Source organism: Octopus sinensis, linkage group LG30 (assembly GCF_006345805.1).
Source record: "Octopus sinensis linkage group LG30, ASM634580v1, whole genome shotgun sequence".
In the NCBI taxonomy this organism is placed as follows: Eukaryota; Metazoa; Mollusca; class Cephalopoda; order Octopoda; family Octopodidae; genus Octopus; species Octopus sinensis.
This window is the reverse complement of record NC_043026.1, coordinates 14,178,236-14,193,235: the sequence shown is the minus strand read 5'-3', so window position 1 is coordinate 14,193,235 and position 15,000 is coordinate 14,178,236. Positions and strand designations below refer to the sequence as shown.

The 15,000-nt window shown below is 38.7% G+C and overlaps 1 protein-coding gene across 1 annotated transcript; it reads left to right on the top strand.

Moving 5' to 3' along the window:
* Positions 1-8,726: 8,726 nt before the first annotated feature.
* On the top strand, positions 8,727-11,961 carry LOC115226505 (glycoprotein 3-alpha-L-fucosyltransferase A-like). The gene is made up of 2 exons (XM_029797500.2): positions 8,727-9,763; positions 11,264-11,961. Exons 1-2 carry the CDS (start codon positions 8,820-8,822, stop codon positions 11,583-11,585), a joined length of 1,266 nt encoding a protein of 421 aa, XP_029653360.2. The 5' UTR covers positions 8,727-8,819; the 3' UTR covers positions 11,586-11,961.
* Positions 11,962-15,000: the final 3,039 nt, after the last annotated feature.

The following is a 15,000-nucleotide window of genomic DNA, read 5'->3' as shown; positions in this document are numbered from 1 at the left end:
TTTCTGTTGTACCTGTATTTCAAAGGGCCGGCCTTGTCACTCTCTGTGTCACGCTGAATATCCCCGAGAACTACGTTAAGGGTACACGTGTCTGTGGAGTGCTCAGCCACTTACACGTTAATTTCACGAGCAGGCTGTTCCGTTGATTCGGATCAACCGGAACCCTCGTCGTCGTAACCGACGGAGTGCTTCCATCCAGACAAGCGTGTAAAATGCTTGCATGGTAAATCTGTGACACCATAACACCAACAAAAGCACACAGAAAACACAGAGGTGAAACAAAAAATGGCGTGCAGTCACGTGAGAACGGATAGGCAGAGAAGAAGGGAGGAATGTGAGAGGATGAGGGGAAGAAAAAAAGGGAGTTTTTAATTTCATGTTCTGATAGAAATGCAGTAACCATGATATGATGTCTTCAAATGGTTCAGCATTTTTTGAAATCAGTCTTGATAAATAATCAGCGCAGGAGTGGCTGTGTGGTAAGTAGCCTGCTAACCAACCACATGGTTCCGGGTTCAGTCCCACTGCGTGGCATCTTGGGCATGTGTCTTCTGCTATAGCCCCGGGCTGACCAATGCCTTGTGAGTGGATTTGGTAGACGGAAACTGAAAGAAGCCTGTCGTGTATATGTATATATATATATATATATATATATATATATATATATATATATATATATATATATATATGTGTGTGTGTGTGTGTGTGTGTGTGTGTGTGTGTGTCTATGTTTGTCCCCCTAGCATTGCTTGACAACCGATGCTGGTGTGTTTACGTCGCCGTCACTTAGCGGTTCGGCAAAAGAGATCCGATAGAATAAGTACTGGGCTTACAAAAGAATAAGTCCCGGGGTCTCACAGGATATACAGTTCTCCTATTTTCACTCTTTTACTCCTTTACTTGTTTCAGTCATTTGACTGTGGCCATGCTGGAGCACCGCCTTTTAGTCGAGCAAATCGACCCCGGGACTTGTTCTTTGTAAGCCCAGTACTCATTCTATCGGTCTCTTTTGCCGAACCGCTAAGTGACGGGGACGTAAACACACTAGCATCGGTTGTCAGTCGATGTTGGGTAGACAAACACAGACACGCAAACGTATACACACACGCACACTCCTCCGTTATATAACTGTTTATAAACATATACTTTTTATGATATCATTATATATGATTTATATATAATTTGCTTGCATGAATCATTATTTCTCATTCCAATATTGTTTATGGCAGCTGTATTTTCGTTTATTTTTTTCTTTTGTCTATTGCAGATATAATGCTATTCCAATTGTAATGGGTGCCCATCCTGATGACTATCGTGAAGTAGCACCCGAGAATTCGTACATCCACTACGAGGATTTCAAATCCCCAAAAGAATTGGCAGATTATCTGCATAAACTTGATAAAAATGATACTCTTTATAATGAGTATTTCAAATGGAAAGGAACAGGAGAATTTATTAATACCAAATTTTGGTGTCGTGTTTGTGCGATGCTACACGCTGCCGATTATTACAAGCCGACATGGTATGAAAACGTATGGGAATGGTGGGGAGGAAAGGGTCAGTGTATTGGAAAGGACCGGTGGACATAAAACATAGGATATTGTGATATAATGTCCATGATGTAGTCATTGACCGGGATGAAATATATTCAGAGAGAGAGAGATAGAGAGGGAGAGAGATTGAGAGGGAGGGGTGGGAAAGGTAGGGAAGAGTAACTATTGAAAGAAGAGGATGTAACACTGGCAATAGATGTCGTAGAAGCAGACTCGACTGCTGGCCCCAATAGAATCCCGGAATCCTTCTCAAGTGGTCATGCAATCGAGCCCTTGCAAAGCCACTGCAATTTCATTTTCGGAACTTCCTTGCAAATGATAAGCTCCCAGGAAAACTGAACGAGGGACTAATATGCCCTATTGATAAAGGGGGAAGCAGAGCAGATGTTAAAATCTATAGACCTCTGATCTCTCTGACCTCACACGTCAGCATAGTCATGGAGCGAATAGTCTACAGGAAAGTAATGGCATTCATTGAAGGGGATTACTTGGTGACTGACACTCAGTACTGTTTTCGACCAGGTAGAAGCCTGTTTGACATAGCTCTTTCAGCACTACAATTGATTGGTAAAGCAGCGGTCCAACAACTCAAATATCGCCCATGGTATGTGTTGTCTGGACGCTCCCAGACGATGAATATAGAGGGAGATATAGAGGGAGAAGCCTAGACGTTAGGAGCACAGCTGTGTAGGACAGCTGTGAAGAGTGGAGACAGGCACGTTGGGAGCGGCGTATTGCTGCAAAAAGAGACAATTTCGATGGCGAGGATGTTAAAACAGGTAAATAAGTGTTTTATTTATTATTGAACAGAACCAGTCCACGAATTTTTTTATATCAACACCTAGGGTTCCTTCAAACCAAAATTGGATATTCTGTCAAGAGTTGCGAACGAAGCTCCCCCTCACGGCATCTACCAAATGCCACATATCAGACAAAGTTTAGTGAATGTGTTGCAAAGCAAACAGCAGTGCACCAGCATGGCCACAAGTCTCAAGTTGAAACTAGACAAGAAAAAAATATGTATATATATGCGTGTATGTATGTATGTGCGTGCGTGTGTGTGTGGTGTGTGTGTGTGTGTGTGTGTGTGTTTGTGTGTGTGTATGTGTACTCAGTCCTAGTGTAGTTGTATGACCAGTTGTTTTATTGTATCGATCTCTACGAAACGTAATACAGGCAGGTTGTTTCAAATCAATACAGATGTCATGATCTCAAATGGAAATTTAAACAAACCCGTAATTGAATAGTCTCGGGTCAGATTACATTATTAGATTTTCAAATTTTACATCTCAATACAAATACGTTCCATCATTGTTTAGAACGTTAGAATGTATTTTGGCTGCATTTTATCGCCGGTGTATTGGCTCATAATTTTTTGTTGTATGTCTTTATAAATCCTAGTTACTAACGAAGCATTTTGTCAACTGTGCTTCAACTGTCAACTAGTTCACTGCCTCTTTCAAGAAATACTTACTGCTACATGAATAACTACTTGAAACTGTTCACATCACACCAAATAAGGAATGGACACCTACCGCAAGATATTTTCAGTTTTTGTCATATTCATAGTAGTATGCATTTCTTTTTATATTTCTCAATTTGAATATAATCTCAAGAACCTACAAAACATTTGAAATTGGACTTCAACAGCTAAGCAGTATGTTTCCTACACAAGGAATACCTCTCGATTGTTTCCAGGTAATCAGCCTGAAAACGATCGTATCGGAGCTCAAATGAAATATGTCCTACCAGGAGAGGAAAAATGGGAAAATTATGAACGGAATAGGCACCAAAATCAGTCAGATTCTGATCGAAATGTAATGTTAAAGCCAATTAGACCAAAGTTTAAAACGTTGTTAATATACAGTTTAGAATATCTGCAACCATTGAAGGAAAATCAAACGAGTTTCCTGGAATATAAATGTCCAGTTAATGAATGTTTAGTCACAAACAACAAAGCAATGCAAAATAGTGTAGATGCTATTTTCTTTTATGAGAGAGTGGGACTATCACAGAAACAAAACCACACGAACCAAATATGAATTTTTATGACACGTGAGTGTCCTGTTTTCAACCCATCAGTGAAACACCTGGGAAACAAAATCAACTGGACGATTACTTATAAGCAGGACAGTACGATTGTATATCCTTACGGAAAATTTCGATATTTTAACAAGTCAGTAAGACAAAAAGTACAATTTCAAAATTATGCAGCGGGAAAAACAAAGAAGGTTGCTTGGTTCGTATCGAACTGTGGTCCAAGCAACAATTGAATGGGTTATGCTAAGGAGCTCGGAAAATATATCCAAGTGGATATTTACGGTAGATGTGGTACAAAAATTTGCACGAGAAGTAATGAAAATAAATGCTTTGAGATATTAAAAAAGGAATACAAATTTTATTTGGCATTCGAAAATTCCAATTGTAGAGATTATATTACTGAAAAATTCTTCATTAATGGTTTGAAGTAAGTACTTGAATTTTAAATCCGTGTGTCTTTGTATTTGAATTAATGAGACTAAGTAGTGCTTTTCGAATGGCTCTCTTACTTCAGAGTTGGTTAATTCCCTATAGTTAATGTTATTTCAATGAAACTCTAGCAACGATGTGTGTACGCTTTGTGGGTATGCTTTAGCATGTACGTACAACAATGAGGGTCGCATGTTACATTTGTCCTCCTGTATACATCCGTAAGACTTCCTGCAGTCATATATGTATACTTCATTATCTGTTCTATCTATATAATGTCTTGTTTGCTTCTGTGTAGGCGCACATTCGCAGGTATTTTCCCAGTAGCTAGTTCTTCAGTCTAGCTTTTCTAATTGATTTTGTCTTTTTATAAGGAGTAATTTTCTCCCTCTAGTTATCAATTCTGGTATTATTCCTGCATTAAGCTGATCGTAAAGTTCTCTCCTCAGTTCACTCCGCAGGAGTGGCTGTGTGGTAAGTAGCTTGCTTACCAACCACATAGTTCCGGGTTCAGTCCCACTGCGTGGCATCTTGGGCAAGTGTCTTCTGCTATAGCCTCGGGCCGACCAATGCCTTGTGAGTGGATTTGGTAGACGGAAACTGAAAGAAGCCTGTTGTATATATGTATATATATATATGTATGTGTGTGTATATGTTTGTGTGTCTGTGTTTGTCCCCCCAACATCGGTTGACAACCGATGCTGGTGTGTTTACGTCCCCGTATCTTAGTGGTTCGGCAAAAGAGACCGATAGAATAAGTACTGGGCTTACAAAGAATAAGTCCCGGGGTCGATTTGTTCGACTAAAGGCGGTGCTCCAGCATGGCCGCAGTCAAATGACTGAAACAAGTAAAAGAAGAGAAAGAGAGAGAGAGAGAGAGAGAGAGAGAGAGAGAGCCTTACTTGTAAGCTGCTAAACTTATTTAACCAATACCCTTGAACGAAATCTGGTCCTGAGCCCTTTCGATTCGGCATTTTCCCCATCACTTCACTCATTAGTCTTAGATCTGTCTGCTTCTCACTCACTACTTCTTCCTCCACTTTCTTCAATCATGTTGCATCTTCATTATGATTGACTGGATTATACTAAATTTTACTCCAGCACTTACTTCTGCACTAGGCTTCTCATCTTTGGTACTTTATAAAAATCTCCTGTGGTCTGTCTCAAAGAGTCTGTTCTGCGGATATTGAACCATCCTTTTCTGATATCCGAAAAGCTTACCTGCTACCACTATCTTCTGACTTAAATCATGTGTTTCTTAACTTTTTCAGTTTCCAGGCTTCTATTCTACCCAGATCTTGTTTTTAAATTCTTCACTTTACCTTTAATAATGAGCCAAACAAATCATAAGCTATCATAACTTTTCTGTGAAGAGTGGAGTCGAGTTAAAGGCATCCGAACGTGCGACATAACAGTGCCGACGATCGTAGCTCACGCTGCGATCGTGTAGTATTGCGACATAACAGTATGATATGTCAGAAGCTGCGCAGTGTTGGCATATTTGGAAAACTTGGAGAATGGTTACATGACTTCTTAAGATATAAATCAGGGGAGAAGTTGGCAACGGGGGATCTCCATGGAAACACAAAAATGAGTGTTGTTTCACAGGGCATTATCTTGGGGTAGCTGATATTTATAGTGGCCCTCTCAGACATGCACTCAGCTACTCGGGTAGCCACGCTTGCTAGCAATGCAGATGATACAAAAGTCTCTCAGAGGACACGGAACCTGGAGAGGTTGCGCATCTGCGACGGGAGTTGGACACAATGTACAGGTGGGATGAGGAAAATAAAACGCAGTTTGTAAGCCATTTAAGAAACACACAAAAGCCGTTCGATTCACTTCAACATTTAAGTTTAATTTGTCAAAATATTTTCGTCGTTTTAAGACCGCGACCTGTTCACTGAGCACGGATTTTTGTCAGTGAACAGGTCGCGGTTTTAAGCGACGAAAATATTTTGACAAATTAAACTTAAATGTTGAAGTGAATCGAACGGCTTTTGTGTGTTCCTTAAATGGCTTACAAACACCTTCCACGCTGCAATTGTATATATATATATATATATATATATATATATATAATATATATATATATATATATATATATATATATATATATATATTATATATATATATATATATATATATATATATATATATATATATATATATATATATATATATATATATATATATATATATATATATATATATATATAAACCTTATTCAGCATGGAGTTTTGTCAGTGAGCAGGTCGCGGTTTTAAGCGACGAAAATATTTTGACAAATTAAACTTAAATGTTGAAGTGAATCGAACGGCTTTTGTGTGTTCCTTAAATGGCTTACAAACACCTTCCACGCTGCAATTGTATATATATTATATATATATTATATATATATATATATTATATATATATATATATATATATATATATAACCTTATTCAGCATGGATTTTTGTCAGTGAGCGGTCGCGGTCATAAAGCGACGAAAATATTTTGACAAATTAAACTTAAATGTGAAGTGAATCGAACGGCTTTTGTGTGTTTCTTAAATGGCTTACAAACACCTTCCACGCTGCAATTGTATATATATTATATATATATATATATATATATATTATATATATATATATATATATATATAGATATATATATATATAACCTTATTCAGCATGGATATTTGTCAGTGAACAGGTCGCGGTCTTAAAGCGACGAAAACATTTTGACAAATTAAACTTAAATGTTGAAGTGAATCGAACGGCTTTTGTGTGTTTCTTAAATTGCTTACAAACACCTTCCACGTTGCAATTGTTTTCGTTCCAGCACACGATCTCAGATCAAATCACTTGCTATGCAAGTACATCTCCGTCAAACGCAGTTTTCATGCTGGAAAATTCCAAAACCCTGCCCTACCAACACATGCATTCAATGAAAGGTAGATATGCTAGATTGATCAGGAGGCAAAGTCTCAATCAAAATCAATGTGTGACCTGGGCGTCGACATGAGTAATGATGCATCTTTCCAGGTGCATATTACGAAGTTGACAATAATATGCAGACAGCTGGTGGGATGGATTCTTCGACCTTTCAGAATGAAGGAACAGAAAGTCTTGATGTTCTTGTACAGGACTTTCGTCCCGAGCCCTTTGAATTACTGCTCGTAAATACAGTCCCCACACAGGGTAAAATTAACAACGGAACTCGAAGCAATCCAGCGAAGTTACACAAAAAGATCGTCTCAATGCGACATGTCAGCTACTGAGAGAGACTGAATAAAGTGAAGACTACTCTCTAGAATGGAGGCGGAAAAGATACGCGGTAAAATAGATTTGGGAAAATCTGGAGAACTTGTAGCAAACTTTGGCCTTGTCAGTTACTCAAACATCAGAAAGGGGCGCCACTGCATAATACCAAAAATCCCAACATTGCTATCAGGGCACAGGACCCCATATACTGCAGCAGCTTGTACTTCAAGGGACCACAGCTCTTTAATATCTTCCCACAAAGCCTGAGAGACCTACATGGGCGATGAAGCAATGGGCCATATGCAATGTTTCGTGTAGCACGGGCACTTCAATGTGGGAAGAATGTTCCTGGAAGATGATGAGCGAGCTGGAAGAGCTGCCACGAGCGTTACTCTCGGAAATGTGGTATTGTGCATCGAGAATTTCGTTACGCAGTGCCAGACCGTCAATCGAGAGTTTTACTTCGGCGTTTTGGAGCGTTTCAAGGAGGACGACATTCGGCGTAAACGACCGGATCTGTGCGATGAATTGGATTCTTCACCGAGTTCTCCTTACACATGAATTTCTCGACAAAAACAACATGGTATCACTTCTGCACCCGTTCTGTTCGCTAGATTTAGCACCTGCGGACTTCCATTTCTTCCCAATGATGAAACTGCAGCCTAAAAGTCACCATTTTAACACCCTTGTCGAAATCCAAAGCGAATCGTAGAAGGTCCACGCCTCGCTTACAGAAAACGACCTCAACGCTGGATTCCAAGAGACAGGTACGTTGGGAGCGGCGTATTGCTGCAAAAAGAGATAATTTCGATGGCGAGGATGTTAAAACAGGTAAATAAGTTTTTTTTTATTATTGAACATAATCAGTCCACTAATTTTTAAATAACCAACACCTAGGGGTTCTTCAAACCAAAATTGGATATTCTGTCAAGAGTTGCGGACGAAGCTACCTCACGGCATCTACCAAATGCCACATATCAGAGAAAGTTTAGTGAATGTGTTGCAAAGCAAACAGCAGTGCACCAGCATGGCCACAACTCTCAAGTTGAAACTAGACAAGAAAAAAATATGTATTTATATATGTGTGTATGTATGTATGTGCGTGTGTGTGTGTGTGTGTGTGTGTGTGTGTGTGTACTCAGTCCTAGTGTAGTTGTATGACCAGTTGTTTTATTGTATCGATCTCTACGAAACGTCATACTGGCAGGTTGTTTCAAATCAATACAGATGTCATGATCTCAAATGGAAATTTAAACAAACCCGTAATTGAATAGTCTCGGGTCAGATTACATTATTAGATTTTCAAATTTTACATCTCAATACAAATACGTTCCATCATTGTTTAGGACGTTAGAATGTATTTTGGCTGCATTTTATCGCCGGTGTATTGGCTCATAATTTTTTGTTGTATGTCTTTATAAATCCTAGTTACTAACGAAACATTTTGTCAACTGTGCTTCAACTGTCAACTAGTTCACTGCCTCTTTCAAGAAATACTTACTGCTACATGAATAACTACTTGAAACTGTTCACATCACACCAAATAAGGAATGGACACCTACCGCAAGATATTTTTCCTCTTTGTCATATTCATAGTAGTATGCATTTGTTTTTATATTTCTCAATTTGAATATAATCTCAAGAAACTACAAGACATTTGGAATTGGACTTCAACAACTAAGCAGTATGTTTCCTACACAAGGAATACCTCTCGATTGTTTCCAGGTAATCAGCCTGAAAACGATCGTATCGAAGCTCAAATGAAATATGTCCTACCAGGAGAGGAAAAATGGGAAAATTATGAACGGAATAGGCACCAAAATCAGTCAGACTCTGATCGAAATGTAAAGTTAAAGCCAAATAGACCAAAGTTTAAAACGTTGTTAATATATAGTTTAAGATATCTGCAACCATTGAAGGAAAATCAAACGAGTTTCCTGGAATATAAATGTCCAGTTAATGAATGTTTAGTCACAAACAACAAAGCAATGCAAAATAGTGTAGATGCTATTTTCTTTTATGAGAGAGTGGGACTATCACAGAAAACAAACCACACGAACCAAATATGGATTTACACGACACATGAGTGTCCTTTTTTCAACCCATCAGTGAAACACCTGGGAAACAAAATCAACTGGACGATTACTTATAAGCAGGACAGTACGATTGTATATCCTTACGGAAAATTTCGATATTTTAACAAGTCAGTAAGACAAAAAGTACAATTTCAAAATTATGCAGCGGGAAAAACAAAGAAGGTTGCTTGGTTCGTATCGAACTGTGGTCCAAGCAACAATCGCATGGGTTATGCTAAGGAGCTCGGAAAATATATCCAAGTGGATATTTACGGTAGATGTGGTACAAAAATTTGCACGAGAAGGAATGAAAATAAATGCTTTGAGATATTAAAAAAGGAATACAAATTTTATTTGGCATTCGAAAATTCCAATTGTAGAGATTATATTACTGAAAAATTCTTCATTAATGGTTTGAAGTAAGTACTTGAATTTTAAATCCGTGTGTCTTTGTATTTGAATTAATGAGACTAAGTAGTGCTTTTCGAATGGCTCTCATTCTTCAGAGTTGGTTAATTCCCTATAGTTAATGTTATTTCAATGAAACTCTAGCAACGATGTGTGTACGCTTTGTGGGTATGCTTTAGCATGTACGTACAACAATGAGGGTCGCATGTTACATTTGTCCTCCTGTATACATCCGTAAGACTTCCTGCAGTCATATATGTATACTTCATTATCTGTTCTATCTATATAATGTCTTGTTTGCTTCTGTGTAGGCGCACATTCGCTGGCATTTTCCCAGTAGCTAGTTCTTCAGTCTAGCTTTTCTAATTGATTTTGTCTTTTTATAAGGAGTAATTTTCTCCCTCTAGTTATCAATTCTGGTATTATTCCTGCATTAAGCTGATCGTAAAGTTCTCTCCTCAGTTCACTCCGCAGGAGTGGCTGTGTGGTAAGTAGCTTGCTTACCAACCACATAGTTCCGGGTTCAGTCCCACTGCGTGGCATCTTGGGCAAGTGTCTTCTGCTATAGCCTCGGGCCGACCAATGCCTTGTGAGTGGATTTGGAAGACGGAAACTGAAAGAAGCCTGTTGTATATATGTATATATATATATGTATGTGTGTGTATATGTTTGTGTGTCTGTGTTTGTCCCCCCAACATCGGTTGACAACCGATGATGGTGTGTTTACGTCCTCCGTAGCTTAGCGGTTCGGCAAAAGAGACCGATAGTACTGGGCTTACAAAGAATAAGTCCCGGGGTCGATTTGTTCGACTAAAGGCGGTGCTCCAGCATGGCCGCAGTCAAATGACTGAAACAAGTAAAAGAAGAGAAAGAGAGAGAGAGAGAGAGAGAGAGAGAGAGCATTATATGTAAGCTTCTAAATTTATTTAACCAATACCCTTGAACGAAATCTGGTCCTGAGCCCTTTCGATTCGGCATTTTCCCCATCACTTCACTCATTAGTCTTAGATCTGTCTGCTTTTCACTCACTACTTCTTCCTCCACTTTCTTCAATCATGTTGCATCTTCATTATGATTGACTGGATTATACTAAATTTTACTCCAGCACTTACTTCTGCACTAGGCTTCTCATCTTTGGTACTTTATAAAAATCTCCAGTGGTCTGTCTCAAAGAGTCTGTTCTGCGGATATTGATCCATCCTTTTCTGATATCCGAAAAGCTTACCTGCTTCCAGTATCTTCTCAAGAGAAGACTTAAATCATGTGTTTCTTAACTTTTTCAGTTTCCAGGCTTCTATTCTACCCAGATCTTGTTTTTAAAGTCTTCACTTTACCTTTAATAATGAGCCAAACAAATCATAAGCTATCATAACTTTTTATAAACTTATTCTTTATATGATATCATTATATATGATTTATCTATAATTTGCTCGCATGAATCATTATTTCTTATTCCAATATTGTTTATGGCAGCTGTATTTTCGTTTTTTCTTTTCTTTTGTCTATTGCAGATATAATGTTATTCCAATTGTAATGGGTGCCCATCCCGACGACTATCGTAAAGTAGCACCCGAGAATTCGTACATCCACTACGAGGATTTCAAATCCCCAAAAGAATTGGCAGATTATCTGCATAAACTTGATAAAAATGATACTCTTTATAATGAGTATTTCAAATGGAAAGGAACAGGAGAATTTATTGATTTCCAATTTTGGTGTCGTGTTTGTGCGATGCTACACGCTGCCGATTATTACAAGCCGACATGGTATGAGAACATATGGGAATGGTGGGGAGGAAAGGGTCAGTGTATTGGAAAGGACCGGTGGACATAAAACATAGGATATTGTGATATAATGTCCATGATGTAGTCATTGAGCGGGATGTAACATATTGAGGGAGAGATTGAGAGGAGGCGGGAAAGGTAGGGAAGAGGTAAGAGAACTTGAAAACTGCAAATTCTCACGAAAATAAGAAAACCCTTTAAAATTATTTAAAATTTTCGGCAAAGTTTTGTCATCATTAAATTCAATGTTGTCCCCTTTTTGGGTAATCTTTCCTTTCGGACTGTTTTTACTTCTACAACCGTATTCAAACAAACATATTGAACAGTGTTTATTTTTCTTTTCGTGAATTCGTTTCCATCGTTACATGATTTATTTCTTTATGTGTGTCACGTTACAGAGTTGTGCTTATATAAATATGTTGAAATGTAGGGATCATCTATGTAGGTATGTTGCAATATATGTAATGTTTAAAATATTTATTAAAGAAAAAAAAAACTTCTACACAATCTTGCCTCATTCAGTAACTCAACTTTTCCAATACATCGTACGCTACTTTTCTATGTGTAGTAATGGCTCATGTCCGATTCTTGGACCATCAACAGCTCTTGCCATTGTGTATATTTGCATGTCATTATTTAGTTTTATTTCAGGATTTCGTGCCAATGAGAAAGAGCAGGTTTCTAGATCCAAAGCTCCTTCTTTGGAACTTCAACATCAGAGTATTTTCGCATGTATGTGTATATATGTGCAGTATTTGGTGTTATTACATGTTCAGGTTTGTATCATCTGTTTCACTTATGTATTCTCATGCTTATATTTGCATGTCTAGACATGTGTGTATACAGGTCGTCGTCGACTTACAACCACAACTGGTCCGAACTGACTGATCGTAAGTCGGCCTAGAGGTCTACATAGCTTTGTTTTATATTTTTACATTCTTAAGGTATATCCACAGGTAAAAGTCACACACAGCATACTGGCGTTAGTAAAAATTTCGGAGTCTCAAGCAGTCGGCGTTAGTAAAAATTTCGGAGTCTCAAGCAGTCGGCGTTAGTAAAAATTTCGGAGTCTCAAGCAGTCGGCGTTAATAAAAATTTCGGAGTCTCAAGCAGTCGGCGTTAGTAAAAATTTCGGAGTCTCAAGCAGTCGGCGTTAGTAAATATTTCGGAGTCTCAAGCAGTCGGCGTTAGTAAAAATTTCGGAGTCTCAAGCAGTCGGCGTTAGTAAATATTTCGGAGTCTCAAGCAGTCGGCGTTAGTAAAAATTTCGGTGTCTCAAGCAGTCGGCGTTAGTAAAAATTTCGGAGTCTCAAGCAGTTGGCGTTAGTAAAAATTTCGGAGTCTCAAGCAGTCGGCGTTAGTAAAAATTTCGGAGTCTCAAGCAGTCCGGCGTTAGTAAAAATTTCGGAGTCTCAAGCAGTCGGCGGCGTTAGTAAAAATTTCGGAGTCTCAAGCAGTCGGCGTTAGTAAAAATTTCGGAGTCTCAAGCAGTCGGCGTTAGTAAATATTTCGGAGTCTCAAGCAGTCGGCGTTAGTAAAAATTTCGGAGTCTCAAGCAGTCGGCGTTAGTAAAAATTTCGGAGTCTCAAGCAGTCGGCGTTAGTAAAAATTTCGGTGTCTCAAGCAGTCGGCGTTAGTAAAAATTTCGGAGTCTCAAGCAGTTGGCGTTAGTAATAATTTCGGAGTCTCAAGCAGTCGGCGTTAGTAAAAATTTCGGAGTCTCAAGCAGTCGGCGTTAGTAAAAATTTCGGAGTCTCAAGCAGTCGGCGTTAGTAAAAATTTCGGAGTCTCAAGCAGTCGGCGTTAGTAAAAATTTCGGAGTCTCAAGCAGTCGGCGTTAGTAAAAATTTCGGAGTCTCAAGCAGTCGGCGTTAGTAAAAATTTCGGAGTCTCAAGCAGTCGGCGTTAGTAAAAATTTCGGAGTCTCAAGCAGTCGTCTTATAAACAAATACGAGGTTGCCTCGATGTCTCCGCCACAGGATAATCATCCAACACTTAAGATAATCACAGAGGCGATCGATAACCAAACCCAGGGGAAGCGTTTGTTAGCTGATATCACCCGTAGATAACTTAAATAACTTAGATAACTTAGACGGGTTAATTTCTAAGAAATTAAACCAATTACATTTCAACCACACTATTCATCATTGCTGACGGGAGGTGGCGCGCCGATCATCATAAAAGCGGCGAGCTGGCAGAAGCGTCAGCACGCCGGGCGAAATGCGTAGCCGTATTTCGTCTGCCGTCACGTTCTGAGTTCAAATCCCGCCGAGGTGGACTTTGTCTTTCATCCTTTCGGGGTCGATTAAATAAGTACCAGTTACGCACTGGGTCGATATAATCGACTTAATCCGTTTGTCTGTCCTTGTTTGTCCCCTCAGTGTTTAGCCCCTTGTAGGTAATAGAGAAATAAAAAAAATCGTCATAAAGTTGATCGGTCGTAAGTCGGATAGGTCGTAAGTCGACGATGATCTGTATCTCTCTTTATATAAACGGCAGTTTGTCTGTGCGTGTTTCTGTGTGTCTGTTTGCTTGTACCCTCACCCTGACCACGGCTTTCAACCGATTCTGATGAAACTTGACACACACATAGCCCAATGTCATAATTCAAAACTAACGCAGCGAAAATTTTGAAAGTTCACCCAGTTCTGAAAAAAATCGATAAATTCGACATGGGGTCGAGAATCAGAAACACAAACTGCAAACTGTCTAGGGGACGCAACTCCACCTTTTTTTACTCAAAAAAAATTTACCATCATTTTTTCCATTTTTTTGCTATTTTGTGGCTATAACTCTCTAAAAATGCTTTATAGTTATTTCCCTTACAAACCTGAGCAACGCCGGGCGATACTGCTAGTATGTAAATAAAAACTTCTGGAAAGTGTTACAGATTTTTACATTTCCAATTATGATTTAGATCTGTAAAATTCGAATCAGCTTTCTCCTCTGGTTTAAAGAAGCTTAATTTCACAAGATTGGTATTTAGGCAGTGCCCAAATAATTACTGGTATGATCTTGGTTCGGTGTAGGTATTTTCTTTTTCACTGATCTTTAGCTCTATTGGTACATATCACAGTGCCCCAATAATTACTGGTATAAACTTAGTCCAGTGTAGGTATTTTCTTTTTCACTGATCTTTAGCTCTATTGGTACATATCACAGATTGGTACATATCACAGTGCCCCAATAATTACTGGTATAAACTTAGTCCAGTGTAGGTATTTTCTTTTTCACTGATCTTTAGCTCTATTGGTACTTATCACAGATTGGTACATATCACAGTGCCCCAATAATTACTGGTATAAACTTAGTCCAGTGTAGGTATTTTCTTTTTCACTGATCTTTAGCTCTATTGGTACATATCACAGATTGGTACATATCACAGTGCCCCAATAATTACTGGTATAAACTTAGTCCAGTGTAGGTATTTTCTTTTTCACTGGTCTTTAGCTCTATTGGTACAT